The sequence below is a fragment of the Leiobunum rupestre genome, chromosome 1, assembly GCF_980474605.1.
Source record: "Leiobunum rupestre chromosome 1, qqLeiRupe1.1.hap1, whole genome shotgun sequence".
Taxonomy (NCBI): Eukaryota; Metazoa; Arthropoda; class Arachnida; order Opiliones; family Sclerosomatidae; genus Leiobunum; species Leiobunum rupestre.
Genome location: NC_143384.1, coordinates 26669480 through 26691648, shown reverse-complemented (window position 1 = coordinate 26691648; position 22169 = coordinate 26669480). Strand labels below are relative to the sequence as shown.

General features: G+C 38.4%; 1 protein-coding gene across 1 annotated transcript in view; it reads right to left on the bottom strand.

The window, feature by feature from the left end:
* The window catches only part of LOC149961990 (multidrug resistance-associated protein 1-like), a 56879-nt gene extending 35070 nt beyond the window's left edge, over positions 1–21809 (bottom strand). Inside the window, exon 1 of the mRNA XM_090178000.1 lies at positions 21713–21809. Coding sequence (XP_090034126.1) covers positions 21713–21760 — 48 coding nt within the window. The 5' untranslated portion in view covers positions 21761–21809. The remainder of the gene's footprint in view (positions 1–21712) is intronic.
* Positions 21810–22169: the final 360 nt, after the last annotated feature.

Sequence of the window (22169 nt, the reverse complement as noted above, 5' to 3'; positions counted from 1 at the left end):
GGTGCAGATAGGACCATTTGATCAGAGCTAACGTGTCCCCAGTGCCCGACCGCCCTTATGGGTTACAAGAGCCGGTTCCCGATTCCCCGGTAAAGCCACTAGTTATTGCACCTATTTAGGGCCAAGACCAAACGGCAGGTATTCGTGGACGTACTTTCGGCTCAAATATTGCCATAATTCTAGACAATATTTCACGAAACACAATTTACCATTGGCCATCGTCTCGTTGGACCAAAGAAGGCCTTCGACCATGTAAACCATAATTATTTATTTAAGATCTTAAATCATTTTGGACGGAGATGCAGTCGCGGGCTTTATAAAGATGATCTACCAATCAGCGGAAGCAAGAGTGAAGCGAAAACGATAGAGGGTAAAGGTCATAGTATCAAACTTTTATTTATTAGCCACTTGAAACTAACAAATAGTATGAATTTCGAATTCGTCGTTCTGAGTTACCGCGATTTCGTCCTTTCGGTCGGATCTTTACCGAAGTTCTATAAGGTCCTGTTCTATTTTTGGAAATCGTTACTCTTTCAATTAGAAAAACCGTCGAATCTCCCTAGTCTGTTGACCTTTCTAATATGGAAATGTCCATTTTTAGACTTATCAATTTTCCACCCGAAGTGGAAAGCGGAAGGTTTCAGTTATGTTCGTGACTTTTTCGACCAAAGAGACCAAAGATTTATAGATCCTGCGGACGGTAAAAACCTGAGCGCAGCATCAAATAGAAAGGTCTCCAGTCAGTTCACATTGATACAATCCGCCCTGTACAAGGAATTCCCGCTAAATTTATTCTACGGAGACGAAGAAAGTGAAAATCTGAGAGTAAATCTTCACCAAGAACTTAAAATGAACAGTAATCAAACGCAACTCTTAACTAATACGGAAAAATTGGAATTAGAAGGATACCTCAATCCAGTGTCCCCTGGTTATATAGAAAGACCAGTAAAAATTTCTATGAAGCTATAGTCAATATCGAAGGGGCCATAACAAATTGCTAAGTAATTTGGAAAAGTTCGTTTAATTACCATGAAAATAACATTTTATGGCGCCTAATGTATAGCAACGTTATAACTCCAAAATTGGCCTGCCTCTTTTGTGAGAACAGTGTATGAACGTTAGACCACATGTTTTTTACTTGTAAATTTACACAAATGTTTTTAACCAAAGTATATAATGATAATTTTAATTTAACAAATATAGAATACGGGTTATACAATGTTAAAAATCAGCCCTTTAGCAATGTTACAAAATTTATTCTTGCTATAAGAAAGCTATCTATATATTTCTCTTAAAATAAGAAAATTAAATAATGTACAGACGATCCTGAGTTAATTGGAAATCAGTTCAAAACACGACTTTGTACTTTTATAGAGATTGAAAAAGAGAGCTAAAAAGTATAAAACACATTTGTTCCACGAATTTTTAGCCAGCAGTATTTTTGATCCAAAATCATATCGTGTAAAACTGAAATGTTTTTAATAATTTTTCAAACCTTTATAACCCTGTTATTAAATGTAAATGTATGTAAGATTTCTTAGAAAAACCAAATGTACAAGAAATCAATAAACGACAGCTCCTTGATGAGTTGACTTAACCGAAACAATATATAATATAATACATAATACAATATAATATAATACAAGGTGTTTCGAATTGCTCTGACCGGACATTTTTTGAGAAACTGCAAAAGATAGAGTTACGAAATTTTCAGGGTATTATTTCTAGTAAGGGATAGCTTTAAATCCTAAGATTCAAAAAAATCGTAAATAATTTCGGGATTTTGTAACAAATTTTTTTTCACCGGTTGTAGAATACTTTTGGTTGGGAGAGCCTAAATTTACTTAAAAACTGACTTAAAAATTTCCAAGTATTAGTTGTAGGTATAAAGTGGAGACGACGAGGTAATTAACATTTAAACACAATTTTATATTTTTAACTTACAGTTATAAATTTAACAACTTGCTCTTATGGAGCGACCGCGGCTTGAATTTGGGATTTTCCTCTTTTTCTGGAGAGGTGAGGAGGCTTGAACCTTTTGGGTCCCGCGCTAAAATGCTAGTGAGAAGCCTGGAGAATATTTTCTCGGGGCTCTCTTTCGCGCGTATTTCACCTTTTCAGTTACAAAGCTATGGAAAGTTAAAGGGTTTTTGTTTCGAGGGGCAGAAATTCCGCAGCTCCGAGCGTCACTGAGTCGGGCTGCCACGGTCATTTTTGGACCGTCCTAAGGGATTACAGGAGACAAGTCGGCCCAGGCCGAAATATTAGTTCCACATCGGCGTATTCGGGTGGGCAAGCCCATACACCCTTAGTAGACACAGGTAGGCAAACTAATGCAAAAGCTGTTGAGGTCATCTCATTCCCTATCGTTTGATATATAAATTGCCATCCTAAGTTAAAGAGTGGATGCCGCCCATCTTCAGGATACGCGGCAGGGCAAAACAATACAAAAGCTGTTGAGGCCATGTAATTACCTATCGTTAGATATATAAAATACCATCCTAAGTTGAAGGATTAAAAATTAAGCGCCACCCACCCTCAGGGTACGCGGGTGGTCAAACAATACAAAAGCTGTTGAGGCCATGTGATTTCCTATCGTTTGATATATAATTTACCATCCTATGTTAAAGAGTGGCCACCGCCCATCCTCAGGATACGCGGGTGGGCAAACCAAATTAACCAATACAAAAGCTATTGAGGCCATGTAATTTCCTATCGTTTGATACACGGAAAGTATCAAAGGTCAAATAGGTAAGCAAAATACGACGAACATAATTCATTTAAATTATTGAAAATATGATTTAAAGAAATTCTTAAACTGGGATTCAAATGTGTTTATTTTAGGAAATTTATATCAAAAATTTGGGTAGTTTAGGCACCAAAAGTCATGTAAATTCGCAAAATACATCAAGAAAATACACATGAATGTAATTTTGCGGAAAATGGGAAATCAATTGAAGACGCGTCAGTGCGATGATTTCATCGCAACTTTTACGGTGAATTACAATTTTCGTGGCGTACGATATCGTACCATTCGGTGACTCTCCCTTTAAGGGGGCTGGTCGAAGGGGGCGGAGATTAATGGCACTTCGTGTGCGTCAGAGAGTTTTATTGTGCACGTCAAAGATTGCTATCGAATGAAACCATCTTGTGTTTTTCGGTCACTCTCCCTTTAAGGAGGTTGGTCGGAGGGGGCGGAAATTAACGGCACTGCGTGCGCGTCAAAGAGTTCTAACGAATGAAAGCAACTTGCTTTTTTTCGTTCACTCTCCCTTTTAGGGGGTGGGGTGGAAATCAACGGCACGCGTGAGGGTGCGGAAAATCTCTGGTTCAACTATACAAACTATATAAGTGTTCTAGGCTAAAGGTTCAAGCATGAAATTCGAAGAGGACGGCGTCGCTCACTTTATAAAGGCGTCGGTTTCGGAAACTAAGCGGCCAGAAATCTGGGATCAAATAAGTTATATTATATAAATTAATTGAATTATTTTTCGCAGCTCCATCTACCGCCAATGAAACAAACAACAACAACAAACACTTAACGACATTCCGTCCATAGCAATAGTCCCACTTCGATACCAATATATATATATATATATATATATCGATGTGGAACTAAAAACCCAAGAACGCTGGCGCCAGCGGAATTTCTTTAAAATTGGTTTTCTTTGGTTGGAAAAAATTTACAGATTTTATTTTACTACATTTACGGTAAAAAATAGGTTACAAATAGGCTTTTATCAATTAAACAATATTATTAATTACAAGTTATATTTAATTCTTATGATATTAAAACAATTGGGTACAAGACCCTTGGGACACTATAAAATATTCAACACCGGTTGGTGCTATAACAAACTTTTCAATGAGAAAGTTGTAGAGTGCTGTCGAAAATGTTCAAAGAAATTTGTTTCATTGGAAAAGAACACTTTTACACAAAGATATGAACTGATGAAAAAAAAACTAGCTGTCCATAGGGGCCAAAAGCCTTCGCATTTTTGTACGTAAATGTAAGAAATGTCTGAAAGATTTAATTGAACATCGTGCACAGCTTGGGGGAGGGTCGTTCGACACGGATGGAAGTTGTGATTGTAGTTCGTCGATAATCCGAGATCGTCACTTGCACCTCTGACGCTTGCTCGACGATACGGAACAAAATAGGCTAGAACGGTGTCTTCCAAGCTGATGTTTTGACGCCCTGGCTCACGAAATCTGGGTTTGATGTTTCCGTAAGTCTGAAAGTCAAGAACAGCTCCAAGAACGGTGTTGTGGCTTGGTCTTCTATCTATAGATATCGAACGGTGAACAATTCACTAACCCTATGCGCATTACGATTAGCTTCACCATAAAATAACGCAATCCTAAATGCACGCTGATCACGAGAATACTTTAGTGCTCAATTAACGTTAGAGAATGGTTGAAAACAATAAGATTTCACATTAAATACTTATTGAGAACCTGGTCTGTGTGCGTAGTTGGCCTACTGAAGGCCTAAATTGGCGTTTTGGTAAATTACATGTACTTTTTTAAACAATTTAATCTTTTAACGTGATTTATTTCATTGACGTATAAAAATGCGAAGGCTATTGGACCCTATGGACAATTCTTTTTTTCATCAGCTCATATCTTCGTAAACAAGTGTTCTTTTCCAATGAAACCAATTTCTTTGAACATTTTCGATTGCAACCTACATCTTTCTCATTGAAACGTTTTTTTTATCACCTACCGGTGAAAAAATATTTTAAAAAAAAATCTTAAATTATTTCCGATCCCACACTAGAAATAATACCCTGGGAATTCCGCAACTCTATCTCTTGTAGTTTCTGGAAAAAATGCCCAGTCAGAGCATTTCAAAATAATCCGTGTAATATAAAATACGTTTGGAGAACTCTCAACAGACACCGTTTTCATTCTTACCGAGCGACACTCCACTGCATGACGGTGACAGACAGCGCCAACTCGCCTTCTGCAACTGGTTTTATCTTATGGCTGACGAACACCAGGATATTCACGCTCAACTACCGTTGTCCTACGAGTGTTTATTCGGAACAGATGGGCCATTCAACCTTCAGAATAACCACATGTGGGACTACGAAAATCCATACTGGGGATTCCCTCACCACCACCAAGTGCAGCTTCTCATAAAGGTGTGAGCTGGTCTGTTAGGTGACAGACTTATTGGCCCGTTCTTCCTTCCAAATCTTTTGAACGGACAAAACTACTTGGAGTTTCTTCAAAACGAAACATCCAATGAGTTGGAAGTCATTCCTCTTGCCGAGTACAGACATATCTGGTTCCAGCAAGATGGGGCACCAGTTCATCAACTTCGTGGTGTGGTTGCATATCTAAACGACGAGTTTCCTGGAAGATGGATCGGTAGAATCGTTTCTGTTCGTTAGTCTGCAAGGTTCCCGGATCTAACACCACTCGAATTTTTCCTTTCAGGTTTCATAAAGGAATACGTTTACCAAACACCTGTGACGAGCGTTGAAGACTTAATACAAAGAATTATGGAAGCATGTCGTCGCGTCATTCCAGAAATGGTTCAGGGTGCATTTCAAAATATGGAACATCGTGCATATTTGTGCATTGCGTCAGAAGGCGGAATTTTTTAATTTTTTTTTGTAAAAGTCATTAATAAACATTTGAAAGTTTGTTTATTTTTTTTGATTTTGTAAAATGTATAGCTGAAAAGCATGTTTCCTATAATTCGTTAAGGGCTATTGGCTCGTAGAACAACAACTATTTTTCGACCGAACCAGATTTATTTTAAAATTTTTGACTATGCTCTACAACTTTGCCGTTGAAACATTTTGTGTGACACCTACCGGTGAAAAAATATATTTTCCAAAACCGCGAAAATTCGTTCGCTTTTTTCTGACATTTTGAAACCAAACCCTTCCATACCTAACAAATATACCCTGAAAATTTCAAAACACTAGGAGAAAAAAACAATGATCAAGCAAAAATTGAGACCTAATTAATTTTGCACTACATAATTTACAACGAGATTAAGATAATGAGCTACGCAATGAACAAAGTTTGCGTTTTCCTCAAGCTTCATAATTTGCTTTTACCATAGCATTTAAATAGCCCAATCAAGTTTTCTTCCTTCGCGTATCCTGGTTTGTCATGAACATAGTAAGAAAATGCATTTCCCATCAAATTACACACTGAGAACTCTTCAAGGTCGATGGACGTCGACTTCGCACTCAACACATGGTCACCCTAAAATTAGGCTGTGCCCGGAGAATAGTTTTTGATAATAAACTAGTCATTGAAGGTAGAAATCATTTCAGACTAAATATGCGACAACGTCCGACCATTGCATACATATTTTGTTTTGACTTAAATTGGTAACGGCGGGTATCCTTTTTTATGCACTAATTCTAGGCAGTATTATTTAAAATGAAGTAGAGTAGATCTCGTAACTCGGTAAGGTAAGTTATTCATCTAAAAAGACTGAACTCAGTGAGAAATTTACCCTTCCTTAACCTACCTTTAGCGTCAGCTAATAACTTGCTCACCTTTAAGTCCTTAATTTGTCCCTCAAAAACACATATTTTGTTACGAAGCCGATGATATCCATCATATTTAATACGTCTAAAATGTAGTATTTCGACGAGTTCTCAATTGTAGTGCCTAAACACTTAAGGCATACCTTTATTAGTTCTACCATCTCTAATATAGCCATTTTAGGAGTTTCCCCTAATAGTAGCAGCGGTACACCAAAAAAACGGTAGAACGTTTCATTTGTGGTTAAAAGCAAATCGCTTTGCATGGAGTTACATTAAACCAAAAGAAGCGATTTGACCCGCAGCACCTAATTTTTTGGCCGTGTGGAGGGCCACCATCTTGGAAAATGGCCGCCATTTTTTCGTCGCGTATAACTCGAGAAGTACTCCATGGAAAATAACAAATAAGGTGTCATTCTTATTCTTAAGTAAGTATCTATCGAATGCATTTCACGAAATCTCAAAAATGTCAAAAGGTCATAGATCAAAACGCTTATTGCCACCTGATAAAACTGCAACAAACGGCCGTTTTCAGTCATTTAATATGAACAATAAAATTAAACAAAAATTTATTGAGATGAACCTCTTTCTTAAGATCAATTTGAAATTTAAAACATTTAAATTGATGTAGTAGTTAGCTAAGTATTAAATTTTAAGTGTAACCCCACCCCAACACTTTTAGTAGCAGCGGTACACTGAAATAAACGGTAGTATACTTAAATTTTGGTTTAAAGCAAATCGCTTTGCATGGAGTCACATTAGACCAAAAGAAGCGATTTAACCCGCAGCACCTCATTTTTGGACCGTGTGGAGGGCCGCTATCTTGGAACATGGCCGCCATTTTTTCGTCGCGTATAACTCGAGAAGTACTCCATGGATATTAACAAATAAGGTGTCATTCTTATTCTAAAGTAAGTATCTATCGAATGCATATCATTAAATCTTCAAAAATGTCAAAAGGTCAAAGGTCATTGATAAAAACTCTTATTACCACCCCAAAAAACTGCCGTTTTCAGTCATGTAATATAAAAAATAAAATTTAACAAAATATATTGAGATGAACCTCTTTCTTAAATTCAATCTGCAAATTAAATTAATTAAATTTATAAAGTAGTTAGCTGATTATTAAAATTTAAGGGTAACCCCACCCCAACACTTTTATCTATGTTGTTCGATAAATAAAGAAATTTCTAGTTTAGAGCAATCTACATTTCACAAGGCCTTATATGTCTGAAATTTGTTTCTATTTTTTAATTTTAATACAACAACAAGTGAACAATGAATATATTACATATTTTCATTATAATTTTGCAGGATTTTAGTTACATCATATCAGAAAAAGACAAGATTAGTTCGATTTTTTATATTGGGTACTGCACGACCCTAGATCCAGGCGTCTGCTTCCCTGCAACATTCGCCTCTATTTTGTGGTTGAACCTTTGCGATATACTCGCAGGGGCCAACAGTAACATTTAAGCGGCAGGAGTAACTACGACTCTTTAAGCGAGTCATTGCTACTCCCGGCCCTGCAGTAGTTACTTCCGCCGTTACCATTCGAATATTCGTCACTCGTTTTTTTATCTCAGCGTTTGCCCAAGTATGGTGTATACACAGTTTTTACATACAGTAAACGCGAATGTTGCAGTGTAGCACAGGCTGGTTCAAGGGCCACGCAACACTCGGTATATTGAGAACAATTCTAAAAAATTTCTCACTGATCGTTATTACAAGATCCTTTGAAATTACTACACTGCAGAGTACAGGGTAGAAATTGTTGGCGACAAGAGCAACGATTTGACTCACAACCTGATTTGCCCCCGCATTTTTCAAGTTCACGGCACGTGTGCCATACATCAGGAAGTTCAGACCATTTTGGTGTCAAACGTCCTTCTATATTTCTCCATCCCCAACTAGACGAAGGTGCTTTTTCTCCTATTAAATCCGCACGGCTCCAAATCTGTCCCGACTGATAAGCTGCTCGCAAAATATGCTGGTAGAGCGAGGCTGATGTAGGAGGTATCAAGTGAATAGCCTTGTTTTTGTTACAATCATTATTTTCCTGGCTTCGTTAACTTTCTTTAATTGACTTTTTGAGTCATATAACTTTACAACAAACTAAACAAAAAACGATACATTGTCGCATCCAGTGTATCGTTTTTTTCATCAAAGGGCAAAAAGACAGGTTGGAAAGTCTGGACTGCAATGGACAAAGCGACACTTGCGTTCTTAAACCTTTCTAGCCCGCTGCCTATCTTGCCTCTCGAAACAGTAAAAACTCTAGATGAGTTTGTTTTGTAACAAAAACAAGGCTATTCACTTGATACCTCCTACATCAGCCTCGCTCTAGCAGCATATTTTGCGTGCAGCTTATCAGTCGGGACAGATTTGGAGCAGTGCGGATTCAATAGGAGAAAAAGCACCTTCGTCTAGTTGGGGATGGAGAAATATAGAAGGACGTTTGACACCAAAATGGTCTGAACTTCCTGATGTATGGCACACGTGCCGTGAACTTGAAAAATGCGGGGGCAAATCAGGTTGTGAGTCAAATCGTTGCTCTTGTCGCCAACAATTTCTACCCTGTACTCTGCAGTGTAGTAATTTCAAAGGATCTTGTAATAACGATCAGTGAGAAATTTTTTAGAATTGTTCTCAATATACCGAGTGTTGCGTGGCCCTTGAACCAGCCTGTGCTACACTGCAACATTCGCGTTTACTGTATGTAAAAACTGTGTATACACCATACTTGGGCAAACGCTGAGATAAAAAAACGAGTGACGAATATTCGAATGGTAACGGCGGAAGTAACTACTGCAGGGCCGGGAGTAGCAATGACTCGCTTAAAGAGTCGTGGTTACTCCTGCCGCTTAAATGTTACTGTTGGCCCCTGCGAGTATATCGCAAAGGTTCAACCACAAAATAGTGGCGAATGTTGCAGGGAAGCAGACGCCTGGATCTAGGGTCGCGCAGTACCCAATATAAAAAATCGAACTAATCTTGTCTTTTTCTGATATGATGTAACTAAAATCCTGCAAAATTATAATGAAAATATGTAATATATTCATTGTTCACTTGTTGTTGTATTAAAATTAAAAAATAGAAACAAATTTCAGACATATAAGGCCTTGTGAAATGTAGATTGCTCTAAACTAGAAATTTCTTTATTTATCGAACAACATAGATAAAAGTGTTGGGGTGGGGTTACCCTTAAATTTTAATAATCAGCTAACTACTTTATAAATTTAATTAATTTAATTTGCAGATTGAATTTAAGAAAGAGGTTCATCTCAATATATTTTGTTAAATTTTATTTTTTTATATTACATGACTGAAAACGGCAGTTTTTTGGGGTGGTAATAAGAGTTTTTATCAATGACCTTTGACCTTTTGAAATTTTTGAGGATTTCGTGAAATGCTTTCGATAGATACTTACCTTAGAATAAGAATGACACCTTATTTGTCAATTTCCATGGAGTACTTCTCGAGTTATACGCGACGAAAAAATGGCGGCCATGTTCCAAGATGGCGGCCCTCCACACGGTCCAAAAATGAGGTGCTGCGGGTCAAATCACTTCTTTTGGTCTAATGTGACTCCATGCAAAGCGATTTGCTTTAAACCAAAATTTAAGTATACTACCGTTTATTTCAGTGTACCGCTGCTACTAAAAGTGTTGGGGTGGGGTTACACTTAAAATTTAATACTTAGCTAACTACTTTATCAATTTAAATGTTTTAAATTTCAAATTGATCTTAAGAAAGAGGTTCATCTCAATAAATTTTTGTTTAATTTTATTGTTCATATTAAATTACTGAAAACGGCCGTTTGTTGCAGTTTTATCAGGTGGTAATAAGAGTTTTTATCTATGACCTTTGACCTTTTGACATTTTTGAGATTTCGTGAAATGCATTCGATAGATACTTACCTTAAAATAAGAATGACACCTTATTTGTTAATTTCCATGGAGTACTTCTCGAATTATACGCGACGAAAAAATGGCGGCCATTTTTTAAGATGGTGGCCCTCCACACGGCCAAAAAATTAGGTGCTGAGGTTCAAATCGCTTCTTTCGTTTTAATGTAACTCCATGCAAAGCGATTTGCTTTTAACCAAAAATGAAACGTTTTTTGGTGTACCGCTGCTACTATAAATACATTTTCGATCTTGTGTCGTTCGGTCAAATGAATTTATATCATATGATAATTCTATCATTTGGAAACACAGAATGAAACAAATTTGATCACTTGAATTTGGTTGTATACTATTGGACCGAATCCCGTTTGACCGAATCCCATTGAACCGAAAAGTATTTTCGTTTATAGCCCAACATGGCGGGATTCAGTCGAATGGGAAATTTAAATCTGGTTCGTTTTCACTTCGGGTAGGTTAGTTCAGGTTGGGTTAGGTTAGGTTAGATTGGGTTGGGTTGGTTTAGGTTAGGTTAGGTTAGGTTAGTTCAGTTTGGGTTGGGTTGGGTTAGGTTAGGTTGGTTAGGTTAGGTTAGGTTAGGTTAGGTTAGGTTAGGCTAGGTTAGATATGGTAGGCAACTATTTCACGTCGGGTCTTATCAAGGTTATTTTCCAAAATTAAACCCGGAAAATATCAAATTTCAAGGGAAAAAGGTCTAAAAATACACGTCGGTACGAAATAATAAATATTTAAGACAAAGTTTAGTCCAAATTAGATATACTATCGTCACGTAACCTACGATATATAAATATGTATCACTAACGGTATATTGAATGAAAACCGCGCAAAACGCGGTTTTCGGTCGATTGGAATTCGGTTGAATGGTACATTCGGACGAATGGGATTTCGGTTAAATGGTCTACAATCCTTGAATTTCGATCAACAATATCCCAATCATAAATGAAATCTAAATAATAGGAACTCCAAAGCTTACCGCGGTATGGGATATTTTATCTCCTTATATCCCCCAACGCGTTCAATTTTGGAGTTCCTTTTATTTAAATTTTATTTATTGATTAATTAAATGTTACCCTTGATTTGTAAATTAAATTGGGACTCGGACAGCAAGGAAAAATTTGAGTTGCTAGAGGTGTCACGTGACTTTTTAGAGTATAAAACATTTCCATCCCCTAAACTCTATGCGTATCGCTATGCAAATGACTTTCAAATTACATTAAGGCGGAATATGATATATTTTAATTTTTTCAGGAATTTGGAGTGGTGTGATTTACAATCATTTTCAAGAGCACACCAGAGATCGTGTGTTTTGCCCGTTGACTTTTAAGCGAGCAAAAGTGGTTTTCAGTTCAGCAATATATGCCAAATTTCAAGGGTATTGTAAAATTTGCAAATCGATCTTTACTGGAACAATAAAAAGATAGCCAAATGTCAACGCCAACGTTCACATTAAATGTCGATATGCGGGAAAATTCCACATTGATCATGGAAATTCAAGGTTAGTGAGACCACTAGCAGGATTAACGCGTGCCGAAGCTTGCGATGATTTTTAGAAAATGAACCTCCAATTATTCCTTCAAATAAATTTTTATCGGTGGCAAAACACACAACATTGAAAGCGAGTAGACTAAAGGAAGATCCAATCACGGCTTTTTATAAGATGAAAGGAATACCACCTTTCGACGACGTAATACAATCGATATCCCTCTTAAAATTCTTTGTCCATTATTGGTCGCCTTCTCAAATACACATCTACCGTAATTACTTTCAGTGGAACAAAAATTCTGCCAAGCTATCGATCGACGCTACTGGAGGAATTTGCAAAAAGGTATTGCGATCCTGGAAAGAAAAAAGTGGGAATATCTTTCTATACGAAGCCACAGTTCTCGAAGCGGATTTGCAGGAGCAGTATCCTGTTACACAAATGATTTCTGAAGCACACAGTGCCGATGACATTTGTTATTGGCTGTCGTCTTGGCTGAAATCTACTGGAAATTGTTCACCCAGAGAAGTTGTGACAGATATGTCTTTAGCTCTGGTTTATGCAGTAGTGAGAACTTTCACGCAGTTTTCCACTCTAAGCGAATACATTTCCAGGTGCGCTGAAATTGATTTATTAGAAGGCTCGGAAAGGGTTCTCGAAAAACTGCCGTCATGTATCGTGCGCTGTGATGTGGCGCACGCTGTGAAGTTTATTGTTACTTGGCCCAGTTTGCGCAAGCAATCAAAAACATAAGACAAATTTACATAAGAGCAATGGGTCAAGCAATTCAAGCGAAAAGTGTAAGAGAGTTACACAAGCTCTCTTTACGGTATGTTTGTCACCCACGGAAGGAAAAAGTGTTATCACAAATTTTGACACTATATGTTCAAGAAGAAAATTGTTCTTGAAAGAAGCTATAACTACCGGAGTTATTAATGCGCTTATGGAAGAAGACGCTTGCGATAGCAGCGACGTAACGTTAACAGAAAATATGGATGAAGTGGTGCTATCAGGGTCTCCCTTTGCAAAACGGGTCGAAAACACTGCAGAGAGCTGCAAAATTGAAACCTCCGTGGAAGAGGAGGTTGGAGAGACGGGAAACCTAGCAGTATACCCGGAAAATATTTGTGATGTTTTGAAACTATCTAATCCCTCTATGGTCAAATAATATGTCAAGCTTTTTTCAAAACGCAGACCATGTAGGTAGTAGCGCTTCAATAGAGAGTAGTTTTAACAATTTAAAAAATCGTATATTTGCTCACTGTTCTTTAATCGTGAGAGCAGTGTGTCAGAATTTATAGCCCGGTGTACCAAGTAACAGGGACCATACCACCGGAGGCCTATCATCATAGTGCCCTACGCCAGCGTCCCCAAGCCCGGACAGGTGACAAATCCAGCATGGGTAGCAGAACCCCACTACTGATGGTCGCACCTTTGACGCAAGCCACTCAACCCAGCAGAAGGTGCAGCAATGGGTGGTCCAATCCCCACTTCGCACACAGCAGTGGGATTAAGAGTGGATTCTGTAGCAACTCCAGCCGACACCCCACCTATGGAGACAGGGAGTCAAGCCCTTTGGAGAGAGCTCCTAAAGGGAAACGACGAGCACACAGCAGTCCAATTTTATTTAACTGATTTTCATTTATTTAGTGCTTGCTATTGATTTGAATTTCACTCAGGATTCGTAACCAAAAGCAAAACGTACAATGATAATTTTAACCGAGTAATCGCCCAGTCTTGAGTCGTTTAACTTGCCAACCAATTCGGAAAGTTGTACGTTAAACCTTACGGCAAGCTCTGGAGGTATAATTATACATATGGAGTTTATTGCTCATGTCATAAATGTCACATGATATACTTTGTAAGACTGGCCACCAGGGGGGACCAGTGTGGGAAAAAAAGTAAATAAAGCCGCTTCAAACTCAGCTCTTATAATTAGTCTTAGAATAACAGTTTAACCGACGTAACATGGTGTCAGAAGAATTTTAATATATGACTAGTATCCTGGCGTTCAAATTTACGCATTTTCTCTCCGCCTCATTCTTTTGGTCATTTGTAAAGTTCATAAATAATAGGTGCTTCTAACCCTTTCCCGCTTTTTGGCGGCAAGTCTCGCCATTCTTTCTGAGCATGGCTGCAACTACCACAACGTTTCCTCCTCCGCCGGAATTACAACTGGGAAATGGACCAGCAGATTCTTGGGCAGATTGGCTGGAACAATTTCAAATATTCTCTGAGGCCATTGAGCTCACAGCCAAAGCTGATGTCACCAAAATCAACACCCTCCTTTACAGCAAAATATGATGAAGGTCGTAAAATTTATAAAATACTGGATCTACCACCATTACCCCAAGGCCAACAACGAATTTTTCAAGCCGTATGTGATGGATACACGACCTATTTGGCTCCATACCGAAATGTTGAAATGTCTCGTTATAGCTTCTTTACCACGAAACAATCTCCTAGTAAATCATTTGACGTCTTTGACACGGACCTGAAAACCAGAGCTGCTCACTGTGATTTTGGCAATCTTCGAGATTCACTCACCTGCACCATGATTGTTGTGGGCATACATAAAAAAGAACTCCGCAAAAAATTATTTGCTAAGTCAAATCTGACACTAACTCAAGCCATTCAAATATGCAGAGCTGAAGAGACTTCCTCATCATATACTTCAGCCACTGATGCTCTAACCTCCACAGTAGGCCTTTTCTCTCCTATTACGCCTCCAGCCCCACCAAGCTCTACCTCTAGATGCCATTCAGTCTCAAGCATTCTCTCCACGCAACTATAGTTGGTGGCATCGCACCTCAATGCCTCAACCTCGTCAATACAACCTCAACTCAAGATTTCAGAACAGTCCTACGAGGTTTCCGAACCGTCCTACTTCCTACACTCGAGGTAGACCCTATTCAGCCACTCCGTCAATTTGCAATCGTTGTCTCGCTTCTCACCCATACCAAACATGCCCAGCTCACAACAAAATTTGTGACAACTGCGGTGGATTAAATCATTTTGCAAAAGCTTGTCGTTCGCTCGTCCTTCACCTTGCCCCTGAAAACTATTTTCCCAATTATCAGGCCAATGACTCACTATATATCCCCAAGCGGTTCATCATGCTTCCCAAGACCAATTTTCTCTTTATGGCATTGATCCACAAGTGGACTATGACACCACCTATCACTACGTGGAACAATTTCCACTTGAACTATCATCAACTGCGGAATCACCTCTCACCCCTGATTCCTATCTGGACATGGATCCATTCCACATTGCGTTCCTCACAGTTGATTCTACATTCACCATTTACCCAAAAGACTGGATCACACCAATCCACATACAATTCAAGATAGACACGGGTTCTCAAGTGAATGTACTGCCGGCATCAGTATATTACAAACTTCAGACGCCCCCTCCAATCAGGCCTTCCGAGAACATAGTAATGGCATACAACCGACAACAATTACCGATGGTAGGCATGGTTGATCTATTATGCACGGCCACCACTGCCTCACAAAAATGCTCTTTCTACATAACCAGATTGAACACCATTCCGATAATTGGAGCTACTACATCCACATATCTCGGGTTGGTCAAACGCCTTGATATCCCACCAGACGAAAGTTCTTCCATCAAGGAACAGACTACTCACGTCACTCATGCTCCTACACTCATTAACTCATTGGACCTGACTCCTTACACAAACCCAAATTACACTCCTCAGGGACTGTTAGAGGAATTTAAAGATGTTTTTGTCCTTTGGGATGCTTACCTGGTGTCCATCAAAACAAGCTAAAGCCTCATGTGCAACCTGTGACAGTTTCTCCACGTAGTGTTCCATATGCTTACCGCATACCACTCAAACAAGAATTGGAACGCATGGTCAAATTACACATCATTCGGCCAGTGACTGAACCAACTGAGTGGGTCCATGCGTTGGTTATAGTTCCCTTACCAGATGGCACAATCCGGGTTTGCCTGGATCCACGAAACCTTAACGAAGCTCTTCTCTTCGAACACTTCAAATTTATAGTGAATTAAATGGAAGCACTCTTTTCTGCTGCCTTCTGGCAAATCCGCCTAACGGAAGAAAGCTCTTTACTGTGCACATTTGCCACGATTTATGAACGCTTTTGCTACCTTTGCCTCCCGAATGGCATTGCAAGTGCATCGGAGATTTTTCAACGACACATGATCACATCTTTCACGATTTCCCACGGTTATACATATCCATTGATGACTTGTTAATTGCTGTGTTGAACAAACAACAACACAATGCGGTACTTCGAGCTGTCCTCGTCAGAGCACGTCAGTCTGGTATCAATTTTAGTAAGAAAAAACTCCAATTGGCTCGCCCGGAAGCTGTTTACCAAGGCCATATTATTTCCACTGCCGGAGTACGCATACATCCTGACCGAATTTAAGCCATACACGCCATTCCACCTCCAACTAAAAAAAAGGAGCTCCTAAGTTTCCTTGGCATTATCAACTATTTGAGCAAATTTATTCAAAATCATTCCACTAAAACGGCACCACTACGCAATCTTCTCAAAACGGATTCCACATATCCTGAAGGTCCTCAAACTGCATTGCATGCCCTAACCAAACTCTCTTCCGCCCGCGAAACTGAAATAAAAACTCACATTCAACTTGACACTGATATGAGTCAATTAAAACACTATGCTGAAAGTGGTTGGCCCCGCTTTTCCAATTCTCTCTCTGTGGAGATGAAACGGTACTGGCCCCATCAGAATGAAATAAATGTGGACAATGGCTTACTGTATAAAGGTGATCGACTTATTATACCCAAATCTTTGCGCAGAATGATCTAAAATCAACTCCACGGTGCTCATTAAGGCATAAATTCCTGTCTCAGAAAGGCTCGTCTTCATGTATATTGGCCTGGCCTAACCCCTGAACTTACATCCCTCATTCAATGCTGCACCATATGCCGAACCAGAGACAGGGATAATACTCATATTGTCACCTCTCCACATCCCGTTCCACAACGGCCATGGGAGGTTGTTAGTATGGATCTGTTTCACCATGATCCGGTCAACATTCTGTTATGTGTTGACTATTACTCTTAATACATGGAAATTGATGAATTAAGCACAACCACGGCCGACGCTGTAATCAAGGCCATAAAACCTCACTTTGCTCGCCATGGCTGCCCACAGAGAGTTGAAACAGACAATGGCTCCCCTTTCAATTCCAAAGCCTTTTCTGACTTCCTGACTCAGTGGGGTGTCAACCACACAACATCAAGCCCTATCTTTCCTCAGTCCAATGGCATGGCTGAGCGGCATATCCAGACTATAAAAAAATTGCTGATAAAAGTCAAGTCTGCGGGTATACAGGGTCTTTTTTTTTGCTCGGAAAAGTGTTTTTTTTTCAAAAACTATTTATAGTACCGATTTCAAATTTGAAAGGTCAATTCTCTATACCGGGGGACATCAGTTTGAGAAATTTGAGCGTTTTCGGTAATGTTTTTCACCAATTTTGAAAAATTATTTTTCGACCACTAGGTGCGAGATAAAAAATTTCTATTATAAAGTTGTAGGCCGTCATCGAAAACCCTTAAAAATTGTTCACTCGACGAAAAACAATTTATTTATCAGTGAAAATTCGAGCTTGAAAAATTTACAAGTTGGTGAAGCCAAATTACGATTGTTTGAAACGATAATTGAAACCGAATTACCTAATCCAGTTGAAACTTTGGTTAAAAAAACGACCGGATTTAAAAAACACGAGGCTATAGGTCAATCCTAAACATGCATTGGGTATTTAAAGGAAAACTTTGGGAGATTATTATCAGTGTTTGATAATATTTCGAACAATGCCTCGTTATTCAGTAGCTGAGCGTACCGAGATAGTTGCCATTTACTATGGAGAAGCAGCGCAAAACCTTAGAAGAGTGACTGAAATCTTCGCAGAAAGACATCCAAATGGAGCACCATCTGTAAATACAGTAAGACGAGCAATTCACGATTTCAATCAATGCGTACTTTGTGGCATATCCTCGTCACAGTTGCGCTAACGCCGCTGCTGATTTGGGTTGTTCTGCAAATCGTGTGTGGAAAATTCTTCGTAAGAATCGCTATCACCCATAAAGAGCTACGCTCCACCAAGGACTAATTGACGGAGACCATCAAAGACGTTATGAATTTAGCAACTGGTTACTAAATGCTGTCCAAGAAGATAGACAATTTTTGCGCCATGTTTTGTTCTCCGACGAAACGTCATTTTCTAAAGATGGGCCCTTTAATCATCAAAACAGCCATCTTTGGTCTGACATCAACCCACATTGGGGTTTTGAATATCATCACCAGGTTCAATTTGAACGGGTCAATGTTTGGGTTGGACTTGTTGGAAACCGTTTGATTGGTCCCTTTTTCCTGCCGACGAACCTCAACGGCCAAAGGTATTTACATTTTCTACAGAACGAACTGAGTGACGCAATCGACGACCTTCCATTGGCTGAAAGACGTCAGTTGTGGTTTCAGCAAGATGGCGCCCCTCCGCATTTTCCCCGGCAAGTAACTGAGCACCTCAACAACGAGTTTCCTGAAAGGTGGATAGGGAGAAATGGTCCAGTGCATTGGCCAGCAAGGTCACCTGACCTAACACCGCTGGATTATTTTCTCTGGGGATTCGTTAAAGCAAAGGTATACGCCACGCCCATTGAAACTAGGGAGGAACTCATTAGACGAATAATCAGTGCTTGCCGAGACGTCACACCAGAAATGGTAGAGAAAGCGTTTGAGAACTTAATTGTTCGCGCACAAACCTGTGTTGCAGCCAATGGTGATATTATTGAAAATGTTTTGTAAAAATTTATGTGAATAAAATATCTGCATTTAAAAACCAAACGTGTACATTTTTTCAAGTGTGAAAACTCTACTACGTTTGTATTAGACTTGTTCCCTTTTCAATTATCGTTTCAAACAATCGTAATTTGGCTTCACCAACTTGTAAATTTTTCAAGCTCGAATTTTCACTGATAAATAAGTTGTTTTTCGTCGAGTGAACAATTTTTAAGGGTTTTCGATGACGGCCTACAACTTTATAATAGAAATTTTTTATCTCGCACCTAGTGGTCGAAAAATAATTTTTCAAAATTGGTGAAAAACGTTACCGAAAACGCTCAAATTTCTCAAACTGATGTCCCCCGGTATAGAGAATTGACCTTCCAAATTTGAAATCGGTACTATAAATAGTTTTTGAAAAAAAACACTTTTCCGAGCAAAAAAAAAGACCCTGTATATCCCCACTATGTTCTATTGGAATATCGCACCACACCTCAACCTCACCTTCCATCTCCCTCTGAGATGCTGATGAGTCGCCTTCTCCGCACTCCAAACTCCACCAACAATGATACGCTGGCTCCCAAATTTTCCACTGTCACCACTCAAACCGCCCTTCACTCTCGTCGAGCCCAAATGCTGCAACCCTCTTCCGCACGCACTCCTCTTCCTCATCCCATCGGAACCAAAGTGCGATATCTATGTTCATGCTCCTCCTCTCACACCGCCTTCAAATGAATCAACAGCTGATGCTGATAACTGGGCAGATGCTCAGGACTCTGTCACCAATGACGAAGATCACATCTCAGAGCTCTCTGACAAGACAAAAGATGATATCTCGGAGCTCCTTCAGAAAACTTCATTGCAGGACGGTAACATGAACATGGACAACACTAATCACCAGCACTCAACCAGATTTCATGATCGTCCTCAAACAGGTCCCAGCTCGACTGTATCAGTTGCAGCCCTCATGGCTCACTACATTCCTGTACAAATAACAAAATCTGGACGCATCTCCAAAATGTCACATCGTTATCTACAGAACCCTTAAAACTATCTGTTCTTCACAAAATATACAATAATCTGAATATGAAAATTCAATGATCTCATTTACAAGTTAAACCAATCTGTTTAATGTTTCTCATTTAAAATATACTTTGTAAGACTGGCCACCAGGGGGGACCAGTGTGGGATAAAAAGTAAATAAAGCCGCTTCAAACTTAGCTCTTATAATTAGTCTTAGAATAACAGTTTAACCGACGTAACAATAAATTATTTAGAGTTTATGCACTAGCTGTATTTATGAAATTTTGAGAATTTTAGATTCGAGTATTGATCAAGAATCTGAAGACGAAAAGAACAATTGCAGTTCCTCAGATTGTCCGACTCATTACATGACAATAAACCATTCTGTCATCGTAGTGGATTGTCCAATGGACAAAATATCCCAATTGCAAAATTTCCTTTTGAGATTTCATGCAGTGATTTAATTCCTCTGGTACTAGGAAATATCGCAGAATGCGTATGACTGCGAAATTAGATTTTTCATTAAAATTAAAAGTGTTACCGAACTTACCGCAGAAGATGAGCATAGAAAAATGACGAAATTAAAATCTATACCCCAAACCGTAACTTTCAATCAAACTTTCTATTTCGGTGGGGCTGTGGGAATAGAAGCTGGTAATAACGTTTCTTATTCTGTCCGATCAGGACAAAGGTGGTTCACATTTAATGACAAGAAAGATAAAGGGTATGAATGGTCGGAAAATAAAGAGGTTTTTATATACATGCTCTTTTACTCTATCGCAGTTTTATAATCTCTAAAAACGGCGTGGTATAAACGTTGTTTCAAAGAAACAGTATATATTAAAATAAGAGGCAAATAAATTTAGACAATGGGAGCTTAAGCATAATTAAAAAAATCTTTAAATAGTGTAGTAGGAATTAAAAACAACAAGGGTAGTATTTGTTTAACTTTCATAAATGATTTGTGAAGTGAAATTTTAAAAATATTTAGTAGTAGTCTTTAATGTGTCGGCTGACGAGCGCTCCAATTTTTGAATAAATAAAATATTTTTAAGTATAGCAGTTTCCTAAGTTTTCTATTCTTTCATGCTTTAATGTTTTTGCCTTTTGGGTGGAAACATGAACTGATTTACGTTTTACTGAGAACGAACTAGTTTACATCATCGGCCCGTTATCAAGTTTTCCTATCGTAACCGCTCCCATATTCGAAATAAACCCATAAAAATGACAAAAAATAGTTGATTTTATAAAAAAAAGAAAAGTGGTCTTGGCCCACTTGTTGAAATTTTGCTCTTTACGTTACGAGACGCAGAATAATTAGAAAAGTTTTGATATTTGCCCGTGAAAATCAAAAGTTGCTTAAGATCGTTTCAATAATATAAAAATATATATACAGAAATATATTTCCAAAAAATATTCTGTAAATATAACAGAATAACAGCGTGTCACGGATTTCAGCGGTGGGATCTGTCTTGTTTGCAGTGTGTTACAAAAAATACAGCTCGCCTGTAAAGCATTTCTAAGATATTATCAGAATAAAATCGTTACAGAAATAGTTCAACGTCTTTAGTACCTTATACTTGAAGATCGAGATGGAATTTTTTTGAGATCGTTATTACTCAGGATCTCCCTGTAAGGCAATCCTATAATTAACCGTTTAAATCGCTTATCCTTTTCCCTAATATACCTTAGTGTCTCAAAAATATTTGATATCTTTTACTTCTTCGAATTTTTTATATATCAACGGTAGTTGTTGTCTGTTCTCTTAAACTAATTTAGCTCTTGGTACATTTATCGTGAAATAATATCTTAGAACTAAATTAGAACTAATTAAGGAGGCTAGGATCTGAGACATTTCAAATTTAAAATAAAACCTTAATGATTAAAATCGGTTTAAGGGACAAAATAACAAACATTATACTGAAATGAGTGATATACGAATAAAATGGTCTTCACTTACCCAGAATACCGTTTCGCATAGACCATAGAAACCATTATCTTCTTCCATTGTAAGAAACTAGGTTCAAAACCTTCCAGACATTTGTAAACTATATATTAACGAGGCAGTTACTGCAATATAAAGAGATGTATTACAGAGAGAGCTAGAAGTGACCTCTTTTCGAATTATCTTTGTTGATAGTTGTAAGATGATAGAGTGATATATTTACGTTTTCACATTCACTAGCCCAGTGTACATTTTCTTCCTTATCTTTTCATTTGAATAACCCTGAAGGGGCCATAATATCGCTTATATTTTATGAAAGAAACAGAGAACGTTTAAATAGCGAATATTAACGTTTTCGTAGAAATATTGGATTCCGAAAGTTTTGTTGATTGCTTATAAAATGACGGTCAGGGCCATATATTCCTGAAGATCACCTTTTTGCATGTAGAAATAAATAATCTACGGGCAGACA